General features: G+C 43.0%; 1 protein-coding gene across 6 annotated transcripts in view; it reads left to right on the plus strand.

Moving 5' to 3' along the window:
- The window catches only part of CLIC5 (chloride intracellular channel 5), a 126,648-nt gene that overhangs the window by 88,707 nt on the left and 12,716 nt on the right, over positions 1–25,225 (plus strand). For all 6 annotated transcript variants that reach the window (XM_019537127.1, XM_019537130.1, XM_019537125.1 and 3 more), the window contains one exon: positions 333–439. In XM_019537127.1, the coding sequence (XP_019392672.1) occupies positions 333–439 (107 nt within the window). The remainder of the gene's footprint in view (positions 1–332; positions 440–25,225) is intronic.

Below are 25,225 nucleotides of genomic sequence, written 5' to 3' on the forward strand. Positions count from 1 at the left end.
CAGCAGGCATTGGGGGAGTCACTGTTCCCCCCGAGCACTGCCAGGAGTGACCAGGAATAACGGTCACAAGCTGGGAGACGGTAGGTTTAGGTTTGACCCCAGTACTCTTTCCTGCCATGGCAGGGGGTCAGACTAGATGATCTGCTCAGGTCCCTTCCGACCCTAGAAACTATGAAGCTATAAGCTGTTTTTTTGAGATAAGTGACAGCGTTAATTGCAGTTCTTCGTACAAGGTTCCCCCCCACCTCCTCAGGCAAGTAACATTTGTAATGATTGGTATATTGCTGGCAACAACAGGACATTGTTTTCCACACTGGTCCTATCTTTTTCAGGTATCCCAAGCTTGCTGCTAAGCACCGTGAATCAAACACTGCAGGAATAGATATCTTTTCCAAATTCTCAGCATACATCAAAAACACTAAGCAGCAGGATAATGCAGGTGAGTAGCATCATTTAAAAATGCTTTTCAAGGAGTGCATGGGCTTAAAAATGAAACACATCGTCAACCATGTATTCCTCTTCTAAGTTGTGCAAGAGGTACCCTTGCTGATTACTCTGGGCCTGTAAATTCAATAGAGTTACTTCAAATTTTCACTACTATAATTGAAGTCAGACTTTGGCCCCAAATAGCTCAGGATCATGCTTAGCTGGCACTGTGCTTTTGCTGATGTAGGTTGCACAGTACTGAGAGTTTGTTTAAAAATTAATTAGATGAAAGGAGTGATTTGATCTGGCCCCAAGAAGGCCTGTGTTACTGCAGCAGGGATGCCTGTGGCCAGTGTAACTACAATTAAAACAACCCTTATCTTCATGAAGCTTCTCTTCTTCTACATTTTCCTTTCCTCATAGAAGGCCACAACCTTAGCCAGTATGGCTATAGGTTTAGCTTCATGGAGCTAATGATCCAAAAGAACGTTTGTATTCACTCGTTACACCTTACTTTAGATTATGACTTCTGCTAGGCAGAGTTTTTTTCTGTCAGTTGCATACCATGAACATGCATCATCCAGGAGAGAAAAGAGTTGGATTTGTGGAACTGAACTGAGGCACAGGACATCTAAGTTCAATTCCCAACACTGCCACAGATGTCTTGTTTGCCCTGATAGAGGTTGCACAGGTCCAAACCCTTCAGATGACAGATGAGAATCTGGCCCTCCTTTTTTTGTGCTGCAGTCTTCTTATTTGTAAAACAGGCAATAATCATAATTCCCTTCTTCTGGGAGGTGTTGGAAGCCACTGAGGTCTGAGATACTCAGTCTGGGCTGGATTTAATAAACCTCATCATGAATTGAAAAAGAGTCCACGGTGAAGGGGATCACACATTTTGGGCAGGAGAGACACCATTCTTGGCCTTTTGGCTCAGATCAAAAATAGGTATAGGGTAAGGCTTGCCCATTGCACTCCAGAGGGGCTGAACTCTATAAGTTTCCCTAAATGTGGGAAACTTAACTGCACAGTTTTGTGTCAGTGGGTGACTGCATTTGCACTTTCCCCCCTGGCTTGCACCTTGGCCTTTTGGCTAGGTGCAAGTGTGAATAAATTAGGGGGCATCCAAACCCCAAGGCATCTTGGGCCTAGGGCTTAGATATAGGATGCCTGCCATGGATTTGGGGAAGTATCCCAAATCCCAGACTGATGAGTCTGGGAGGGAAGATACTTGCCTGGTGGTAGAGCCACACAGACTTCAACAATTGAGCTCTGCTCAATTGAAATTTGGAATTTGACTATTGGGCTTTGCCCAATTGAATCTGGAACTGATTTCATCCTTGAAGTGAAATATTTTTTTTAAAAATGTGTTTTATAGTCATGCTCAGTGTTGGCTGCATTTAATCAACTTCATAGTTGGTTTCCATTGCTAAGCGCATGCTGCTTTTGGCAGCAGTTTAATGATAGGCAGTGTTTTTAGCGAAATTCCCTTGTACGCGATTATAAGATGAGGGGCTTTTCCCCCATACTAATTAACAGGAAAAAGTTTCTCTTAGAGTTGAATAAATATGGTAAATACATAAGTACAGGACAACAGAAACGTACATGTCTCTAGAGGACTATCTAATTCCTATAATGTAGGCACTTACATACCCAGAGAGGGTAACAAAATTACTCCTACACTTTAGTTGGTGTTAGTGGCTAGCTGTACTTTGGTTGTCCAGTAAGTGAAATTTAATTCTACTCTTAGGACATAGCTAAAATGTTGAATAGACAGACACTAGTGGTAAAAATGAAAAAGCAAATCCAGTCTATTCCATCTCACCCCATAATTTATTAAGTTATATTGGTTCAACATATGTCTGAACCAAATACCAAGAAACCCAACCCTCAAAATTTTGGGGTGTTTAAATACCTTCCTTAATGGAGTATCATAAGGATAAATTAGTTAAAGGACATGAAATCAGGAGAACAATTATACAGCATCAGTTTGCCATTAATTTTAAGTGTCATTATTTATGATTATTCTTCATAGCATACTCCTAAACGTTTTGGAAAAGTCAAAAGGTCTTAGTAATATGTTCTCACTACAGCCAGTAGCTGTTAAATCTTTGCTGCGAAGTAGAGTGAAGTGGCTGGATTTTTCTAGCAAGATTTATGGGGTATGAGAAATCTTGAAGTTGGAATTAATGAGACCCTACGGTATGCCTAAGATAAATCAAAGCAGCCTTTTCTTGCAATGGGGTTTGCATGTTGGATCATGACATGATTTTAACCTCAACAGCACCAACTAGGGAATGATGGATCACTGTGACAGTTGATGTTGCCAAGGTGGTACGCTAAGAGTCTACAGGCTTGAGCGGGATAAGGTAACAAAATAGCTGGGGTAGATGGTTTTTTCTTTAAGCAGTCATTACTGATGAATCCTAGAGGTAGTTTCTTGTTGTGGAATCTCTCCAATCTATTTACTTTATCAATGAACAAAGTCAATGATACACATGCCCATTTGATTTAAGGCTTGTGATACCCTCTGCTGGCAAACATGTGAATATATAAAGCAGCAACTCTACAGTCCTTTAGAGCTTCCTGAAAAAAATTATCAGAACAGGTTTCCATGAATGATGCGGGTTTGTAAAAATCCAAATGTTTTGTGAGTACATGTCAATTTGAAGAAAACTCTTGATAGAAAGCTTTTAAATGTTGCATTTTAACAATATTCAAAGGTTCTGTTTCAATAGTATCATTTCAGTTACTTTTGGTTTGACTTTTATATTATCATAAAATATTATATTTATTCTTATTATTTGGTATATCATGTTTTATATATTAGCATAGACTTAGAAACAAAATAAATCTGAACAATGCTGTCAAAATGAAATGTTTTGACATTATTGAAACATAATGTTCTGATGGTCCTGCATAGAAATTTTTGGTTTGTTTTTATTTCTCAGGTAATTTATGTTTTTCACTCCAATTCAATTAAAATCGTTTAGAAACAAAACGCTTTAGTATTACAGAGAGAACAGCCATGTTTCTGGATTAGTTACTAGCCATTGTATTTTGTGTCTGGAACAGGAGCAGGTGATAAGCCTTTGGTGTAACTTTGTATAACAATATGTTATTGATCATGATTCATTTGCTCACCAGAGGTATTTGGAAGTCAGCCTGCCCTGATTTAATAGTTCCCTGAATTTCTGATCCTTTTTTCTCTTCTTTGTTTTGCTAACTTTTCTGTCTTATAACATAAAAACGTTGAAAGGTTTGGAACAGGCAGGCTAGGGCTGTAAGCCCAGAAGCAAACATACTCGCGCCATATCAAAGTTCTACCACTTTTAAGCATCTTGAAAGGGAAGGAATTGATTCCAGATTCTCAGGATGTGGCAAGCTGTGTTTTAAGAAAGCGTGAGTATTTATTATTTCAAGCCAGTTCAATTACAACAGGCTTGATTCCTTCCACCTCCCACGTCACTCAGTTGCAAAACAGGCTTTTCTAAAGGAGTGGTCTTCATGGCACAGGAATAGCCTCACTTCTTGCTTGGATAGCGTGTCTAGATTATTCAGGCCTCTGACCTTCTCCATAAGACCATGCTGCTGTGGTTGAAATCACTAACGTTTAATCCTCTCTGCGGTTGATGCAAATCATGAAAATCCTGGGATGAACTCGATGGGTGTAATCTTGATGTTAGAGTCTTAGAAACTCTTCCTTAACCTTAATTGATTGCTTTCAAATCAGGCAGGAAAACTCAAAGTCTTTTCCTGGTACTGCCAGCTTGAGTAAGTTGCATAAACTCTATAAGAAGGACAACAACTATTTATTTAATCATTGGCAATCACAAAGATTAACTAGTTGAAACACTGTGGACATGTTCAGTATTACGAGTACTATCTCTGTGTGACTGGTGTAGTAACCACCCATTTGCAGTTCTTCCTAAAATTATATGCCGTTTGGCTCGTAGAATGAGCTCTTTGATTTCGTTTATGAGTTTAAAAAGTTGTTCTTGAATTGAGTTCTTAGAGGGCACTAGCTCCAGTGTGGGTGGGCGCATTCATTAGTGGTACGGGAGGATGTTTTACTGTACTGCTCTTCACAGGGCTCTGAGCTGGGAGACCACCAACGCGATTTCATTCGCTGGAATTTCCAGCCATCTGACCAGAGGATTCCATTGGTCTGGTTTGGATTTAGATCAAGGGGCCAAAAAAATAAAAGAACATTAAATCATTAATTTGCATGTGATTAAATACTGTTCACCTCCTTCAGTAGCTAGCTACATCACACTTTGTGGTTAAGCCTGTGAGGTAAGAAATGTCCCTCTCCTTATGTGCTATATATACTTACATATAATATATATGCACATGCACGTACAGGGTCTGGATCTCCTCTGACCTACATAAGTGCTACACTAACTTAATTCCACTGACATCCATGGAGTTATACCAGGTGAAATCAGAGTTAGATCTGTAGAACATGGACTTGCACAGCATGGACGCTGTGTGTGTGTTCCAGTTCTTTCTAAAAGCCATCACGTATCTTCTTAAATAAACAGAGAAAGACATCGGTTCAGTTCAGAAGGTAGTACACAGAAAGTTTACAGTAGTAATGGACCGGTGGGTCAGATTCTTTCCTGCTCCCAAGCTAAGCGAGATGCCAGACACTACAGGGGCCATTAAAGAGGCACTCACAGCTCACTGATTCTGAGATGAGCTCTGGCTCCATCTCATGTCAGAGAAATCCATGCTCACTTTTACCTTTTGGCAGTGGAGGATAGGTAAGTAAAACAGAACTACTCTCTCTCCTTGGCATTTCCCTATGCTGGGAAAGGGAATGGCACCTAGTTATAAGTCAGCTCTAGCAGAGCCCTCATCCCTTCCCTCCAGTTTCTACCAGAAGGTGTCTCCTTTGCATCTTATAATTAGCCCCCAAATCATAAGTGTGAATCTGACTTTTTGGCACAATTAATCTCATACCTTTAGCCTCATCCACACTCTGTATACTGAAGTCCATGGCAAACTTTCCATTGACTTTGGTGGTGAAAGATCTGTGCCTAAGGTCCTGTTCTAAAGCCCTTAAGTTAATATGAAGAGTTCCCTTGATTTCAGGTCACTTTGGATTGGGCATTAATTAATTTCCTTCAGCTTGCACAAAATACTTTATACCTCTAAAATTGACTTGCTATAGATATGTTTCCTTCTCTTTCAACTGTGTAATTTCTCCACTCCACCATGAAAACTGACACCTGTCCAAGGCCCAGAACTGGCAACATTTTGTCCCATTACAGTGATGGGCTTAAATTTCCTGTTTTATGTCCAAGCAACAGCAGAAATACAAATTTTCAACCATTGTGAGGCAAGATTGCCAGCTTTGTGAAGTACCATCTTGTCGCTGTGGAAAGCTGATGAGATCTTAACCTTTGGGTTTCTAAGGCATAAAAAAATATTTTGGGTCATTTTTTAAAGGCTTTTATGGCTCCCTCTGAGCTGAGTACACTTGGGATCATAGTAACTAAAATGCTTGGCAGGGTTACAAGAAACAGTCCCAATATAAAACCCCCACTCTTTGAAACACATGTAAAATAGCTTTTCTGCATCATTTGTGGCACATAAAGTACCAAATACATGTTGTTGAATGTGATATGAAGTTTTTATTGGCAAGCCTTTGGGATGACCCACATAACTCACTTATGGTATGCTAATAAAGCTCCCCTCTATTCTCTTTCTCTGTGTAAAAACATATACATAGCTACCACTAAGATGGTAGAGATAGTCATGTACTAAACTGCGAGTAATGTGATAAACTGCATTTACCAAGTACCTTTTGGTTGGCTTACTGGCACACTGCCCACTAATCTAAGACTCATTCTGTCTTTCCCAGAAACCGCAGATTATAGAAATCATTTTGCTTGAGAAATATTTCCTTGAAATTTCCTTGGAATTTTCCCCCAAAATTACACTGGCCCAGGGCCTAGAACAGTCAGTATTCAGTCTGGCACCCGTGACAGATTTAAGGACTGATACCTTGTGACCTGCCAAAGCTCAATGCTTGAGTTTTGTGCCATTGGAAAAGAGAGATTCACAGCTTTCCACAATGATATATAGCTAAATCTTAGCTTTGGAAATAATGACACTAGTAAGTAATTTTAAAAAGTATCCAAAAGTTTTCTCATTTTAGTTTCCCCTTTAAGGCCTTTTTAACAGGACTCATAGTAAGTAAGGTATGCAGCTGTACTGGTAAAGGATTAAAAAAAATACCAACTTTTTTTTTTAAACTCTAAATGTCTGTAAGCTCTCAGGCTGTTAGCTCTTTGGGGCAGAGATTGGTATCCTTGCATATACATTGCTTAGTGCAACGTGGCCTGGATCTTGACTGAGATGTTATATGTGGCCAAAAGAGAAATAGTAATGACAAATGAGCCAAGAGGAGCAAAAAGTGTGAATGTGTATACACGCACATATAGAAGAGAGAGAAGGGAAAGAAGTAAAAAAGTCAAAAGTATTCAGTAAAGTCAATAGGACCATTCATGTGCTTAAAGGCATGTGATGAAGCCCCTTACTGAACCAGTCCCAATATGCACACAGTCCAGCTTCGTACAGTTGGAAAACTAGCTGGCAAGCGCTATTTTTAAAACAAGGAAATTATTTCCCTTGTGTGTTTGAGTATTCCTCCAAGTGCTGCTGCTGGGTTAACCAGGATGCTTTATTCTCTTTCCCAGATGAGCTCCCTTGCTCACACACAGAAGCAGTAGTACAGCTGGAAGTACTAGAGCAATCTGGTGGCAGCAGTCCTGAGAGACATTAAGTATCTAGCTGCTAGAAAGGGAGGTCTAAGTTGTATTGTTATTTAAAATTCACTTTTATTAAGTTTGATAACTATAATGGCCTCTCCCTTCTCTATTTACCCTTGCTGTAAGCAGTGCCACACACAGAAAGACCTTCTTTCTGGATTGATGTAGGTATCAGGGGCCTGGTTCTGATCTCACTAATTCCACTTTTTCTTTGGTATAACAACATTGATTTCAGTGCATCTGGTACATCCTATCGTGGACATGGATTTCTGGTAATGAATGGCTCAAATCTTGCATAAATGCCTACTTACACTTAGGCTCGTAAGTGCCTTGATTGATTCTAAAAGGAATACTCATAAGCTTCAGTAGTGCCTTCCTGACTGTATCATTAAAGGGCAGGAGGCTTGGCAGGAGGCTTGATGGCACAGGATTTAGTGATGTGATTTTGCTCTTGCCGAAATCAGTTTATTAAATTCTTAGTGACTTGAGTAGGAGCAAAATCAGGTCAGTTTTTTCCCACCCATCTGTGGTCATAGTAATGCAAATGGATGTCAGCGAAGAACCGGGGAAAAGAATAATAAAACATAACTGAAAATCAGTGGGGTCAACTCTCTTGATTGTAGCAGGAGTTTTACCATATTTGGTGATTTCCTTAATAACTCAATTCTGGGGCTATGGTGTTCAAATAAGAAGCCAGGATTTCATTTTGTTTAAAGTTTCTAGTTCTGGTTGCAGAGAAAAGTTTCTTAGTTTTTTGGCCTTCAGTCCAGTGGGAACCAGTTCAATTTGACCTCCCATACAGCATAGACTGCTACATTTCATCCACTTACCCCTACATGGAGCCCAGCAAATTCAGTTAAGCTAAAGTATTTCAGTCCTCTGGTGACTAAACTATTCAGGCTGTGCAAAGCTTCGATTGCTGATTCGATGCAGTGGAGATTCAGCCCAATTCAGTGGCTACATTTCCGAATCCGAATCAAATCAGGAGATCTTTTAATCTCTCTGAATCAAATTGGAACCCTCCGAATTGATTTGGAGAGATTTGGAAAGATTCAGTGAGTTGGATATAGACACAGCTTTAAATGTTTATTCTACATACCTCAAGGTACCAGGCGCAGCTCGTGCATGCTGTAATGCTGGGGCAGATGGAGCATCCCATAGGAGCGCAGGGGGTCCCCAGTGTGCTTGGCAGCAGACCTGGAAGTGGACCAGAAGCACTTCTGGGTCCACCAGGGAGTGCACACAGGGCCCTCTGTGCCCCCCCCAGCTCACTGACTGGTGCCCCTTGGTTCTAGGGGGCCACTGTGGTCCCCCCACAGCTGATCACCGAGCCAGGGGGATGCAGGGAGGCCCCCCAGTGTACCCGGCAGTGGACCTAGAAATGAAACAGAGGTACTTCTGGTCCACTTCCAAGTTGGCTGTTGAGCACATGGAGGGGGGACCCCCCACCCTGCTCCTATGGGATGCTCCATCCACCCTAGCATTGCAGCATTCACGAGCTGTACCTGGTACCTCCAGGGATGTAGAAAAAACTTTTGAAGCTGCATCTATGGCCAAATCACTGATTCTCTGAATCAGCATCAAATCTTCAGATTCAGATTCGGCTGAATCAAACTGGGGACAGTGATCTGAATCAACAAATTGAATCACTGTCCCCAATTTGGGCCGAATCTGAATCCAGATACAACCCATTTTGCACACCCCTATAAACTAAGTCAGCTAGAAGCAGAATAGGAGAGTCTAAAGAGCTACCAGTGCCAAAGGCTCCTGCAATGTCAGGGAACTGATTAGGTGAGAGATGCCCCCATGATCCTAGCAGGTGATCTGTGACCAATGCTGCCTTATGAGTATTTTGAGAACAATATAAATGGTCCTTTTCTCCCTCTGGGCCATGAAGGAAGGGAATGAACAGGGAGATTCATAGATTTGCAGATTTCCAAGGCCAGGAAAGATCATTATGAGTTTCCAACACAACTGTGCTTCCTTCCTCCCTACCATGTAACATAAGGGCCAAAGAATTTCTTCCAGAACCTAACTTAAAGGACATATTTTAGTAAACCCAGTTTTGTCTAAGCAATGGTGAGTCCCTTACCTCCCCTGGTGAAAGTTCCAGTGTTTAATCACTCACAGCTAGAAAATTGTGAAGCTGAATTTGTCTGACTTCAGCTTGTAAGCACCAGATCTTGTTATGTCTTTTCCAGCAAGGTTGACAGCCCTTTCACTACCAGATATCATCTTTAGGGGTAAGCACCTCTCATCTCTCAGACTTCTTTACAAAAAGCTGAGCTCCTTAAGCCTGCCAGCATAAAACTTATTTTTCACCCCCTGGAGCATAATTGCGGCCCTCCTTCAAACTCTTTGGTATTTCCACATCCTTACTGAAACATTGACTCCAGACCTAGACACACTATTTTAGCAGAAAGCTCACCACTGGGGTATACAGAGGCAAGACCTCTTCCTTCATTCTACTCGACATTCTCCTTTTGGACATTCAAGGATTGCAGGAACCTTTTGTTACGGTAGCACTCTTAGAGGTCACTTGAGGCAGGTACCTTCAGTGACCCTAAGTCCTTCTTTTTAGCCTTGAAAAGAGAATTCTGAAGTTCCAAAACAGTTGCTGAAAACGAACTCAGGGTTGATTATTCTTATAATCTTATGAACTTGAAGTCAGATTTTTAAAGCCAGCTAAGGGATTTGTACCCCCATTCACAATCCCTTGAGCAGCTTAAAAATCTCAGCCTTAACTTATTCTCACAGACATATGATGTTTAGATACATATATTTAGAATAGATACAGATGGCCACTAACATTATAGACAGTCTGAAAAATGGACATTGCCTTGATGAGCCTGCAGTCTAAATACCAGTATAATAGTGTAGGTCTGATTCTCCTCTTAATTACTGCATTTCATAGAGTAACTCTCTTGAAATCTAAGGAGTTACACTAGCATAGCAACCCATGCAAAGAGGAAAATCAGGCCCTTTGTCTTTTTGTAGACATAATGTAGTGCTAGTGGTATCATTAGAGCCAAGTTCTACCCTCAGCTACACCAACGTATGGGTGAAGTAATTTAGTTGAAGTCAGGAGAGTATATCTGGGTTTATAAGAGCAGAAATGAGAGCAGAATTTCCCTGTTGGGTGAATAGTAGTAAGAGAAATGAGTATTAAACATACAGTCACTGACAGCTTGTGCAAGAACAATTTTCTTCGTTTTAACACTAGAACACAAGGGGTCCCCACAGTACTGTGACTGAAACTCAGTCTGCGCTTCTATGAAAAGTTACACGTTCAGTAACATTCAGCAGTTAGTTTTTTGTTGGCTCCAGAATCATCCCTTATTTGCTGCTTGATAATTACATGACACTGCAGAGTCTGAGTAAACCCCATCAGTTTCAGCTGGGATATTGAAGTGCTAATCTTGCATTATACAGATGGTAGCTATATAGCATTTCAGGCTTGATTCTTTTTTCACTACCATACTGCAAATCAGCAGTTACTCTACTGAAATCAAGGAGGCTACATAAGAAAAAAAAACTAATCTCAATGAAATTGGGATCATGCCTGAGGAAAGTGCTTCTGCAATGGTACAACTGATCTGGTCTCCCATGTAGAGTTTTGTGATGTTTTGCAAAAAAACTGGTTAGAAGTTGTTCTTCTTGTAGCAGTTACAGGTCAATAACTTTGCACTTTAATTACCTCCTGGTTTTTCTACAACTATAAACTAGTTAGACACAAAAGCCTTCAATCAATTCTTTAACCTCATTTCAAGTTCTATATTCCTGTTGTTTGAATATACTAGTCTGAAGATGTTCCTGTTGTTTTCTGCATACAGACCTTACAAGGAATAAGTGTGTCATACACCTCTATTGTAAACCTGACTAGGGAACAAGTGAAGCATCGGAGACATTGTTCAGGCCCAATCCAGAAGTGATTCAAATACCAAGTGTTGCAGAGGATTGAAAAAAATCATTTAGTGTTCACTTTAAATACATTTCAAATGAATTTGCATCATCTAGGCAAATTTAGGAATGGAACTAAAGGTATCAGTATAACATAATAAAATGTTTGCCTTGTGATATTTAAACTGGGAGGCCTCTGTGAAGTCTCACAAAAGTGCGACATTCCCAGATTTCCTGATAAACTTTTGAGCCTCATCTAAACAAAACATCCAGCTTTTCACAGGTGGCTTATTCCTGCTTTGGACAATACAGAACCCCCCAAAGTGAAAGTCCAACGTGGAGGAAGTGGCAAAAAGATCTATGGAGATTCAGCACAGCCGAAAAGGAGTGACTGTCTGTCTAAACTATTTATGTGATCCCTGTTGTCTGAGCATCTGACAGTACCTTTGTGAACTAGGGCATGGAGGTGCAAAGTAGTTAAGTGACTTACCTGATAACACACAGAAGCACTTGGTAGGGAGCATGGACTTAAACATGAATCATGTAAGACCCACGTTTTCTTTCTAGCCACTGGGGAAAATCAGCCAGAGGATCTCCCTAGAGGAACTAGCCTTCAGTTGCTCTGGTACATGCTCTTGGAGTGTGCACCATACTGCTTTTATTTATAGTGTGGGGGGGTTAATACTGGGAGTTCATATTTTGATGCTGCGCTGCAATTTTACAATATGGTGAACAGTTGCAGTTGTGCCATGTGTGGTTTGCAGGGCCTCAAACAGTTGCACATGTGCACTCGTCTGGACGTGCCATAAGGTGGTATCCCGCCCTACCTCTTGCCTGAGTTTGGAGAGTATGTGGCAATGGATGGGTAGGGCATGCTTGGGGCTGACCTTGGTGGGTCATGGTGTAGACAAGTCCATTCAAAATTTGGCCCCAAGTGCCTAAATCATCTTCTTGGAAACAAAGGACTAAGGCTATTGAGTCACTTAGACACTTTTTAAAATTATACCCAAAGTGTAAATAAAGGCTTCATTACTGGGTAGAAACATGAGGTAAAGACTGCTACTATATTGTCCCCAGATAAGAGGCAAGGCCTTAAAGAAAGCAGTCAGGAAAGGGGATACTTTGGAAGAGCAAAAGAGACTTCTAGTAGCAAAGGAGATCAAGGGTAGGATGCTTATCTCAGAAGCCACCCAAGAGTGCTTAATGGTAAGCATTGCTATAAAGAGTATTGAACTAACAGGAATGAAGAAGAAAGGAGCCCTAATAGCCATCACTCCATTATGTTCTGGAAAAGTAGAAAGCCGAATAACCAGTATGGAACATTGGGTGAGAGCCCATCCATCTGTTACAGGGCCAGTCTATACCACTGAAAACTATCATCCAGCACCTGGAGACCGTTTGGAAAAGTGGGTGACAGAAAAGGTGGTGGAAATATAGATTTGTGGTCTTTAATCAAGTTGTCTGAATAGTGGAATTATATTCTTTTCTTACCTTAAATTGCTGGTTGTAAGCCGTTTTTCCTCTCCTACCAGAAAACAACATTGGGTTTCATGTAATATCAAACGGTATGAATCTGGAAATGATCAAGGAAGGAGTGTTTTGGTTTTTTTTTTAAAGCAAAAATAAATCTTAGGTTGTTTGTGTGAGACTGCGAATATTTATGTACTGTTCCCTCTTTTCCCTCATTGCATATTTCATCAACTTCATTTGTGTGCATTATGGGATAAATCTTATTGGAGGGATGTGGAAAAGAGCAGTAAAAGGAAACAGCATCAATCAGTTACCAAGGTAGTAGCAGTAATTGCGAATCATTTTGTATACAGGTCATAGTTTGTTAAACTTGCCTGGGCTTGACAATTAGGAAATGTGTAGCCCTGCAGAGGTCATTCGAAGGTGGTTTCAGATGACAAACACACAGGAATTCACATTGCCTTGTTTTGACAACTTTGAAACCTTGTTGTCACTGTGGTTTCAATGCTATTCCCTCAGGAAAGCTGCCACTTGTATTGTACCTAAAATTAAGCTAAATGTTTTTGGTAAATAGCTTATCTGCCAGACAGTGACCTTTTAGGTGAACTAAATTCTTTGCAAATTTATTTGATGAATACTTTTGGTTTATATAGACACATGTGTGCACACACACACACACACACGCACACGCACACTTCAACTATTTTGACAACATCAAAAGGAAACATTTTGATTTTTCCAGGTTCATCAACATTTTTCCTTTTAACAGCAGCAGGAGGAAATTTTTCGATTCTTCATTTGGAACTGACATTTTCATTTTGAAAACTGACATTACATTGTCAAAAAACAGTTAAAAGTTAACCCTGAAAAAAAATGAACTTTATGCAACAACCCACCCAATTATTTTTTTTGTTTTTCCAACAACCCTCTCCTTCCCCTCTCCCCCCAAATACCTTGGGCCAACTTGAAACAAATCATTTATATTTTTCAGTTTGGCCCCTAAACCAAAATGTCAGCTGTTCATACAGCTATGATTCTGCTCCCTGGGCCTTGATATCATTCTCATTGTTATAAATACTAAGGTCTGGATCTTGAATTAGATCCCCTGTGCCCATAAGCATGTTCTGTATCTGCCCAGGTCCCCAGGGCAGACAGCTTCAAGAATCCACTTTTGATGCATTTTTTATGGATATTTTAAAATACTACTTCAGCATCTTAGATGCTTCTTCAGAATACCTTCCACTTGCCTTGCTAATTATTGATGTGCTAGAGCTTCAGTTCAATTCAATGCTATTTCACCTTTATGCCCCTAAGTGGCACTTTTATGTAGCTTTGTATGTGCAATTTTTGGCACTTATATGGCTTTTAGATTTTCTTTCCACCTGTGGTGGAATAGGATCGCCCAGGTATGGGCTCAAGGATTTAGCCCTTGACCTTTATAAAGGTCAGTTTAAATCAAATCTGATGTTTTCCAAATTGCTTTTCCATTTTACTGTAGTCTCATTTGAATCATTGAAATTGGAGATGGAAAAGACTCATGATATTTGAAATTTTATGGTCTGTATTAAGCAGGAAGCCAGACTAGATGGTCATAATAGTCCCTTCTGGCTTTAAAACCTATAGGAGAAATCTTAGCCCCATTGAACTTGATGGCAAAACTCCCACTGACTTAAGCAGGCCAGGATTTAATCCTAAAAATCCAGCAGTGAAATTTTGTCATCTAGACTTTCCCCTGTTCCTGTAGGAATGCCCGCAGCACTATATTTTCCAGTGTTTTGTTCAGTCTAGGTATGTTTCAAGACATGAGGATTCCTCCATCTCCCTTTGGAAACTGTTGTGCAGGCTAATAGTTTAAGGGAGTTTTTGCTTGTAGATTTGGGCATCCTAGATTCTGTTCTTGGTTAATCTGGTATAAATACAGAGTAGCTTTGTCAGAATTATGGTGTTCCTCTGCATTTATGCCAGTGTAATTCAAAGTGCAGTTTTGCCAATTACTAACTTTCATTACAATATTTATAATTCTGTTCATGTCAGGATTTGTTAATCTCATTGTTCAGCATCAAGTAACCTTACACTGAAAACAGGGCGTCATTGTAAATTAGGTATCATCAACTAAATTGAACCTCACCCTGTGTATTTGGCAGATGGTAATACATTTGTTAAATGTTCTGTGGTTTCTCTGAGGTTGGAAAGTGCTATTTTTCTGGCTTCTGACTCAGGACTGTTAAGTAAAGTTGCATGAAACTGTAAAGGAGGCAAAAGAATTGCAAAAAACTGTGTGAATTTTCTTAGTAATCTCTCTTGTGCCATTGGTTGGATGACACTTCAGAACCACATTGGTATAAGTTGTCTCTGGTTGGGTATGTAGTTCTGCATAAGACACTGGGGGATATGGGGACTGGTGTGACCATGTGTTATATACCTACTCTCAAAAAATCAAGCCACCTTGGCATCCACAGTTAGTTTGAATAGTGTCACGGGGCGGGGTCCTAGGAGTGGCCGTGATCTCTCCAGATGCCCCCTACCATAAAGCATCCTTGTTCTCTCCCGCCACGTCTTTGATGTTAGGTATTTTATAAGGGAGGCTGCCTTTTTGTCCCCTTGGACACGGTGCTCTGGTTTATCCTGGCCCTGTGCTGTAGTGACTGACTTGGTGCACCCCAGCCTTATGAGCTTTGCATGGCTCCAACCACCCCTGTACCACGCTCCAAGCCTCGCAGATGTACCGGACGTTGTATGGTCAATCCCTTGCTGCAACCTTACGGGTGCCCCCTGACTTGTCTTGCAATTGCCCGCGCCCTCACGGGCTCCCTGGGCTTGTCTCACATTGGCCCAGGCCCTCACGGGCTCCCTGGGCTGCCTTAGGGCCTGCACCCTACGGACGTTCCCTGGCTTCTGTCACGGTTGCCCCACACCCTCATGGACATTCCCTGGCCTCTCTTTTCTTGCAGTTGCCTGCACTCCCCACGGATGCTCCCTGGCCTCTCTCGCGGTTGCCTGTGCTCTCACTGATGCGTGCTAGGGCCTTCTCTCGCAACCGTGCCCACTCCAGGGCCTTCTCACAACTGGGACTCAGGTGGCTGTAGCCATGCCTGGCCCCAAACCCCACTCCTTGGGTCTCAAAGCAAGTGCCTGCCGGACTTCTCGCCTGCACCCACTCTGGGGCTTCTCGCCTGCGCCCACTCTGGGGCTTCTCGCCATTGGGGCTCAGGTGGCCGTAGCTGTGCCTGGCCCCTAAATCTCCTCCTCAGGTCTTAAGTTCCTGTAGGGCTCAGGCAGCCTCGACCTTACCTGGCCCCCAATCCTCTGCACCCCTTCTCAGGGCTGGGGTCAGTGAATGTTGTGCCCTCTTGGGCACCGGGGTCCCCACACTACCGTGGAGCCCCTATGAGGCCTCCTCCAACCCCTATTAGCCTCACCCGGTCCTCCAGTATTATAAGACTACAAAACAGAAAACTCAAGCTCCTGGGCTACAACATAAGCTGTAAGCCAATTGGCTAACCATCATTCAAATCCCTACCAGGGCTTTCTCCACCCGGTATCCGATGAATGGAAGCTGCTCAGGCCATCAGGCTACTCTACTCAGCTTACTCCAGCAGAGCTCCATCTTCCCCCTGACCTCAGCCTGGATCACCTTTATATAGGTCAGGCCCTGCCCCTTCCAGTCAGCTGACCATCTGCGGTTGCCCCAGCAACCAGCACCTGTACCTCTTTGTAGGAGCAGGGCATTGAAGTGCCCTGTGACAAATAGGTCACTGTGTAGGCAACAGGATGGCCTATGATGCTTCTTCTTGGTGATTTAATTGCCCAGGGAGATGATTTATCTTGTTGATCCAGGATTTCCTGGCTGCCATATATGTCCATATCCTGTATCTGGATTTGGTTTGGAAATCTGGGAGGCAATCATTATACGTAAAGTTTTCAAAAGCAGTGAAGTCCCAGATGCTCAAAAGTACTTAGGCAATAACAAGCATAGCTTCTTCGGCATTGCTCCCTTCCCTGTTACAGCATTTAACCCCTACAGTCACCTTGGGGAATCCTCACCCCTGAGGCTCCTCTTCCTGTGCATAGGCAAAGTTAGGAGTCTAAGGAACAAACATCCAGAAATCAGCTGAGCACCGGCTGGGAGCGAAGTTCAAAAGAACAGGGCAGGATTAAACATCTCTAATCTAGTAAAGTTAATCAGACAGATACCTTCTTCCATTCCTGATCTTCAAACAAAAGCCATCTTTATGAAGTCAGCTAGTTAAGTAGCCTAACCCTACTTCTCCCATCCCTGGGAAAACTTAATACCAGGAAACCTAACTCCCTTTGCCTAATATTTTAAGTTGTTAGAGGACTCCCCCTTTATATCAGAGACCTCAGTTCCCAATTTGGAGCAGGTAGTTGAATCCTGCTTGACAGACCTTACAACAAGACCATGGGATATGAAGCTGTTCTCTGGATGTGAACTCCACATCCCAGGTGGAAGCCTGAACAACTCAGGAGCAGTATTACTGAGTAGCATGCTCCTCTGGTAAGAGAGGTAGAGAAATGCCTAGCTTGAGAGGCCCATTTTGGGGTTTTGGATTAAGTTAGGGCTCTGAGCAGTTTCTCAGCTGTGAGAAGTCAAAGTATTTGGGTAACCTTGTACAGTCTGACCATTAGAAACTTAGAAATCTGGGGCCAACTTCAAAACACAGCCTAGCTGAGATGATCCTGAGCATTATCTCATGCATAATGTAGACATGCCCCTCCTGAACCGACATTCAAAAACCTGAGTTAGATATTGGTAGGGTGATAATATTTGGATCTTGGGGAGCACTGGATTTGCAGCTGAATAAAAGGCTGTAACCTGTGGCCTAGCAAAAGCTGCTAACCACAAGGTAGAATGATATATTAAAAGTAACATTGCAAAATGCTTAGGCAAGCATTTTCTTAATAACATAGTAGTGTTGTAAAATATGTATCATTAGAAGGTAAAGCGTATTTTGCTTATGAATACTTATGCTAAGCCAGCCATTTGCTTATGTTAAGTAACCATCTTAACTGTGTCAATCATTTTCAAGTGCGTCTGTGTGAGTCTGTGTGCTGTGAATGAGGTAAAACCTTAAGAATGTGGAAGATGGTATAACATGGGACTGAAAAACAGACTGGAATGTGAAAGATGACACATAACTGATAACAGAATCTGAGATAAACATATGCAAAAAGGTGAATGGGGATTGGTGAAGAAGCTTCCAGGTTTTAGTCAAAGTCCGCCCATTGATCGAAGAAGTGAAGTCAAGGTCTTAGGCATGTGCTCATAGCAAAAAGACACATAAATGAGTGAAATGCATAGGCAATTCCATGCTAATGAAGTAAACAGTAAACAGGGGCAGAGCTTGAGCTAGGAGGAGATATGGGTGGAACAAAGGAGGGACCAAGGTAGAGTAAATGCTAATGAATATAAACCAAAGTGCATGAATATGGAAAAAAACTAATGTTCAGTGCAAGTCCCCAGTTTGTTGAGGTTTTTGAGGACCTTTACCCAGAGCTGTCTCCATTCTGAATAAAGCTTTTGTGAGCAATGTGTGCTGGTGTTTGCTCCCTGCTTGCTCTGGCTAATGAGTAACAGGATCCATGAGCAATTGGATCATTGTCTCCCTAGTTGTTGGGCACCACATGGAGTCAGGGTCTAACAGATATCTGAGGTTAAATGGAGAGATATAAGTGCTTGGAACAGGGATTCACAGCAGCCACTGTGTGAAGTAGGGAGCAAGCTATTCAGGCTGTAGGAAATGTGGAGGAAAGCTGTGGGTCTAAAATCCCACCTCTCCTGTATTCAGGCACAGTTAGATGATTCTGGTAATTTGAGATATACAGTCTGAACCCTTTCCTACACTTCAGTACATAAATGGAGGATGTGGGTAAGAGCAGGAACTTATATTTTGGCCAGTAGCCTACTAGTTAGGGCAGTCACTCAGGAAGCAGGAGACTTGAATGTGGGGTCACATGGTTTTAACCCACAGCTGCTTCCCAGGAAAGTGTCCTACCCACCAGGCTGTGGGCTAAGGTGAAAGTGCCCTTCGTTCTTCCTATTGAAACTTGCTCACTGGGAAATCAGGAATGCAAGATTCAGGGGCTAAGAGCAGAATAAATAAAAGGGAGTGTTTGTAACCCAGTGAGCATGTCTACATGTGCAATCAATGCACCTGAATTTATTTGCAGGAAATTCAGGTCATTAAGCACTCTGGGGTGCAAATCTACATGTGAGCCCCTGCTGGGAGCAAATTGTGCCTGACAGGAGCAGCCCAGTCCAGGGCTGCTTCTGCCCTGTTCTGCTCCCCTGGCTGCAAGGCCTGGGGCTGGCAGGGGCACAGGACCTGATCCCAATCCTCATGTGGCCAGGAGAGCTGTCTCTGCTCAACAGGGACACCGCCTGCCAGCTATATGGGGACTGGGATCCTGACCCCTCCATGTGGCTGGGATGCAACAGTCCTGGCTGCCAGGACATCTCTACTGGACACCTGGGGACTGGGTCAGGGCATGATTTTCACATGTCTGGAACAGCAGTCCCAGCTGCTGGGACAGCTCTCCTGGCCACATGGGGATCAGGACCTGTCCCCTCATGGCAGAGAGACAGCTCCCCCCTGCATTGGGGATTAGCCAATTGGGGATTAGCCAGGCAGCAGCAAGCTCCCTGCTGCCTGGGCTGACCAGGAGCAAATTGCTTCCAGTCAGTATCTACACATACTCTCCTACACAGTAGCTAATGCACCATTAATCTAATATCTGTATTTCCTGGTACTAACAAGCAGCACATTAGCTTAATGTACTGTTCAGTAAGTCCCATGCACTTATAGATAGTGATGCTTTACTGTACATTAGTCTAATGCACAGTAAAACATCTTATGTAGAAGTTCCCAGTGCAGGGGCACTCCTCTACCAATAGAGGTTCTGTGTCTGGGATCTGCTCTCAATACTGTTTACACCTTTAAACAATAGCTATTTACTAAAAATGTCTAAGCAGTCCCCAGATTCTGGAATAGTCTGAGTATGCAGAGGACATGGGTGCAGGAATACCTAGTTTGTGAATCCCAAATGGTCTTAGGCAGAGTTCAGAAACTAACAAGCATATCTTATGCAAAATGGCAGCCCTTACAGGCATGTACAGCGTCTATCTTTTTGGTATGTTAAGTTAGTTCTCAGCAGAAACCTGGAACACCCAGGATACCTTTTACACCTACTTGGGTGCATCTACATATTCATTAATGCACCATAGTTACTGCACATTAAGTTAATTACTTGGATAACCAAGTACTAAATCAATGTGCAGTAACTTGCACTACTGCAAAGTAGTGCTGGCACATGGGTTTTTCAGATGTTAACTGCACCATAGCCTAAAATGCTGCGCAGTAGTGCATTAGCATGGTTTCTGCTCAGCACTCTACTGCACAGTGTTATTAGGTTACTGCACTGTTAGTGTCTCATGTAGATGCACTCAGTGTTGAGGTGTTATTTTTTGTTTTGTTTTATTTTTTTAATAACTTAACTGGTACAAACCATGATGATGATGATACTACACCACTGTAGCAACAAGCTACATCGCTATAGCACATCGCTACAGTGACATAACTTGGAAAAATAACTGTGGGCTGCCAGGATGGTGCAGTAACGACTGTTACTCGGCCGCTATTTAGTATTTCCCAAACCAAGTACTAAATAATGGAACAGGAACAACAATGCTGTGGAGGGCACATGTAAATGCACCCACTGAACCCTAGCCCTACCCTCCAGTGTATCTATTACATCCCTAGCTTGGTGTCATCCATGCACTTGCTGAGGGTGCAATCCATCCCATCTTCTGGGTTGTTGATGAAGATATTGAACAAAACTGGCCCCAGAACTGACCCCTGGGGCACTCCACTGATACCAGCTGTCAGATAGACATTGAGTAATTGATGCTACCCATTGATACTACCCATTGAACCTGAAAATCCAGCCAGCTTTCTATCCACCTTACAGTCCATTCATCCAACTTTTGCTTCCTCAGTTTGCTTGTAAGGATGTTGTGGTATCAAAAGTCTTGCTAAAGTTAAGGTATATCATATCCACTGGTTTCCCCACATCCACATAGCCAGTCATCTCATCACAGAAGGCAATCAGGTTGGTCAGGCATGAGCTGCCCTTAGTGAGTCCATGCTGACTGCTCCTAATCACCTTCTTCTCCTCCAAGTGCTTAGAAATGGATTCTTTGAGGACCTGCTCCATGATTTTTCCAGGGACTGAGGTGAGGCTGACTGGTTTGGAACTAGATCCTCCTTAATGATGGGCACTATATTTGCCCTTTTCCAATCATCCAGGACCTCCCCTGATCGCCATAAGTTTTCAAAGATAATGGCCAGTGGCTCTGCAATCACATCAGCCAATTCCCTCAGCACCTTCAGATGCATCCCATCTGACCCCATGGACTTGTACATATCCAGTTTTTCTAAATAGTCCCTAACCTGTCCTTTCACCACTGCAGGCTGCTCCCCTTCTCTCCAAAGTGTGCTGCCAGGTGCAGTAGTCTGGGAGCTGACCTTGCCTGTGAAGGCTGGGGTAAAAAACACATTGAGTACTTCAGTCTTTTCCTCATCATCTGTCACTAGGTTGCCTCCCCCATTCAGTAAGGGACCCACACTTACTGAATGGGGGGACCCACGCACAGACGCGTGCATTCTGGCTAAACAGCAGCTACGTCACCAACCTTCAGGACTTTTCTAGTTGCCAGTTAGAGCCACGAAGGAATTTTTTTCCCCTCATGAATTCTTTAGGCTATTGGGGAGGTTGGCTTTCATCAGAAGCATTGGACATTAGCCACTGCTAACTGGAGGGATTTGATTTGAATGTGCTCATGCTCCTGCCAACATTTAGAAAAACCAGACATTCCTGGGTACAGAGTCTTGCTTTTCATCCTAAATTTGGGATCAGGAAGGTGCTTTTCCCCTTGGTCAGATTGGCATGAAGTGTGTGTGTGCGCGTGTGTGTGTGTGTGTGTGTGTAGGGTAAAGAGGGGTAATGGGGAAGGGAGAGGAGCTACCTCTTTCTGTAGCATGGGGCATGTTTTCTTTCTTAGGATCTTCCAAGCATACATTAATAAACTTTTCTGCTGTTGCAGTGGCAGGGCATGATGAAAGACCTTGTTTCATCCACTTTTATGTATGGCGTGGGGACATTGAGGATGTTGTTGGTATTGTGCCTGGTAGCTGTGTGATAGGGCTTGAAGTAGCAATGTTGGAGATTGTTTTGGCAGTGGATGACCTGCAAGTGCAGGAGGACAGAAGAGATCTTAAAATCATAGAAAATGAGGGCTGGAAGGGACCTCAGGAGATCATCTAGTCCAACCCCCTGCTCAAAGCAGGACCAGCCTCAACTAGATCATCCCAGCCACAATTTTGTCAAGCTGATCCTTAAAAACCTCCAAGGATGGAGATTCCACCACATCTCTAGGGAGGGCGGCCATCGTAGAGGACATTCCGGTTTTCTGCTACTCTGTCCTCTATTGGTATGAAACCCAATGCCTTTACGCCTTGAAGAGAAAAATAGAGGACATGAAGGCATCTGGTTTTGTATCAATAGAGGACAGAGGACAACCGGACTGTCCTTTATGATGACCACCCTATCTCTAGGTAACCTGTTCCAGTGCTTTATCACCCTCCAGGTGAGAAAGTTTGTCCTAATATCCAACCTAAACCTCCCTTGCTGCAACTTGAGACCATTGCTCCTTGTTTGGTCATCTGTCACCACTGAGAACTGTGAGATGGTGCATATGGTGGTGGTGGCAGGGTAAGCAGCCCTCACTCACCTCCCTGCCCCTGAAGGTCATGTCCAGCAAGGCCACAGATTCCGTAGCAAACCCTGCCCCCTGCTAGCCATATCCTCAAATTCCCTGACCTGCCAGTATCCTGGAAGCCCAGATGCAGTGGCTTAGTAGGTCTAATCCAACCTGTGGGCTGTATGTTTGATACCCATGCCCAGGGAAGTTAGCTGTCTCCAAGATGAAGCAACAGCTGAGTGGCAGTCTGAGAGCTCTGGTGATACTTAGTGGTGGACTTACAAAGTTAAAGGTAGATAGGTGCCTAAGTGCCTTTGAGGATCTGTGTCTAAATGACTTAGGAGAAAAATCACATCCATCTCCCACATCCCCAGAAAGTATTATAAACACCTCACTGACATACGGGGCATATAGGATGGTGATCCCTAACTCAGGCCTGTACATTCTACTTAGTGGCAGAGTGCCCCAAATTTAAGGGTTGCAACACTGAACCCCTCTTGTGAATTTCACACTAGGTGCCAAAATGCATCTTTAGGCACCTTTAAAAATGTAGGCCTAGGTAGGTGCCTAAATTACTTCTGAAAATGAAACACGGGCTTTGAATTCCCATAGGTACTCTGGAGATTTCTACCCTAGGCCTTTTTATTGACTGATCATTCTTTTAATCAGGTCAGGATGATAGCAGTTCCCATGTGTAAATAATGAAACCAGAGTTGATGGTCCACTGGTGAATATTAATGAAATTAATACTCAGAGAGGCTACATCAATTGCCCAAAATCATGCAGTAGGTCACTGTAATAAGTAGTGGACCAGTTCCTAGTCCTCAGAATGTTAATTGGCCACCGTTGACATCAGTGGAAGATACTGGGATACGAGATTAGAACCCAGATCTCTCAACTCCTTGTCCCAGTTGTATTCCACTGGCCTGTAGCACTCAAAATCAAATGCCTTTTACGTGAAAAGGTTAAGTCAACTTGCAGAACATAGCTATTATTTTCTCCAGTCAGAAACAGGCAGCAATTCAGCCATTGCTTCTGAGAGCCTTAAGACACACTGATGCAGCAATAACAGCAAGATAAATGAGTTCCAGAAATGAAAAGAGCTATATTCAAAATATCTTACCTGCTGCCCCCATTTTTGTGAATATATCTGTCTTGACCAATAGTCTAGCATACAAAACCTTAATGTATTTTCCCAATTCAGGGCAATACTTCTTTTCTCATACTGGAAATATAAAACAGATGATCTAGCAAAACTAACGTTTTTATGGAGTAGGGGGAATACTGGAAAATGCTCCGTGTTAAGCCAGTTTAGTTTCAAGGAAATAAATTGAGTTAAAACAGAGTAATTTGATTCCATTGTCTAAAAATGAGTTCAGTATATGAGAATATTATCTAGTGCTGACCAAGAGAAAGAGAACGTCCTATTCAACAGGTGTTGTAGGTCAAAACAAAATAGATTGCTAAATAGCCTGAGTGTTGCCATAGGAGGGTATATTAAGTGCCATGTAATTATTACCCTTCAGGATGAGCTGTGTAGCAGAACACAGCTGCAGATTATTAAAGGCAATAATGCTAGAAGCTGACAGGAGAATATCAGTATCAAAATTAAATTTGGGAGCTGATTAAGAAAGGGATGGCAACACTTTTGTTTTATACATGGCAGGACTTCATTCAGTTTAGAGCCTTTGCTTTCAGACCTGAAATTCTACCTCTTCCTACCACGGTGGTTTGGGGGGTGGGACGGGGGACGGACTGTTCTGTTGGGATTGTATTAGTATCTCAATCCAAACAATTAGGCCATGGTTTGCCACCATGTGTGAGTGTGGCAGCCACAGAGAGCTGGTTGTGCTTTCCTGCTCCCCACCTTAACAAGCCTCAGTAGAAATGAGAGCATCATGTGGCCTAATTTAACTTACATTGCTGGCACAGAGCATGCAATGGATGTCACAGCAGTTCCAGGGGAGTCCCAGTGGTGCTGTGCTTCTGCCTGTCCCTGCCTCTTGCATGCTGTGGCATGCTGAATCTCTTCCTTCATCTATAGGGTGATTTCTTCAGCTGTTGTAAGTCTGCCCTGCTCCAGGTAAAATGGGTTTAAAACATGAGCCCTGCAAAATTGAGGGGCTGACAGGAGGAACTAGTTAGGGAAATTCTGGAGGGACTGGATGTATTCAAATCAGCTGGTCCAGACAATCTCCACCCTCGAGTACTGAGGGAATTGGCTGAGGTCATTGTGAGACCCCGGCATGGCTTTACGAGCACTCGTGGTGCTCTGGTGTGGTGCCAGATGACTGGAAGAGGGCCAATGTGGTTCCCATCTTCAAAAAGGGGAAGGAGGAGGACCTGGGAAACTATAGGCTGGTTAGTCTTACCTCAATCCTGGGCAAGCTTTTTGAGCGAATTATCGCTCCATGAGGGGCCAGCAGGGGAGATTATGCTCAGGGGCAACCAACACAGGGTCATTAGCGGCAGGTCCTGTCAGACCAACCTGGTGGCCTTCTACGACCAGGTCACCAAATCCTTAGATGCAGGGGTAGCAGTGGACATAGTCTTCCTGGACTTTCGGAAGGTCTTCAATACTGTCTCTCACCCCGTTCTCATTAAGAAACTGGGGGGACTGTGGTGTTGACACCCACACAGTCAAATGGGTCACCAACTGGTTGGAGGGCCGCACCCAGAGAGTGGTGGTGGATGGGTCATTTTCGACCTGGAGGGACGTGGGCAGTAGGGTACCCCAGGGCTCGGTCCTCAGGCCCGCACTGTTCAACATCTTCATCAGTGACTTGGATGAGGGGGTAAATAGCACCCTGTTCAAATTTGCTGATGACACTAAGATGTGGGGGGATGTGGGCATGCTAGAAGGGAGGAATAG

This window comes from Crocodylus porosus, unplaced genomic scaffold (assembly GCF_001723895.1).
Source record: "Crocodylus porosus isolate Cpor-Errol unplaced genomic scaffold, CroPor_comp1, whole genome shotgun sequence".
NCBI classification, from domain to species: domain Eukaryota; kingdom Metazoa; phylum Chordata; order Crocodylia; family Crocodylidae; genus Crocodylus; species Crocodylus porosus.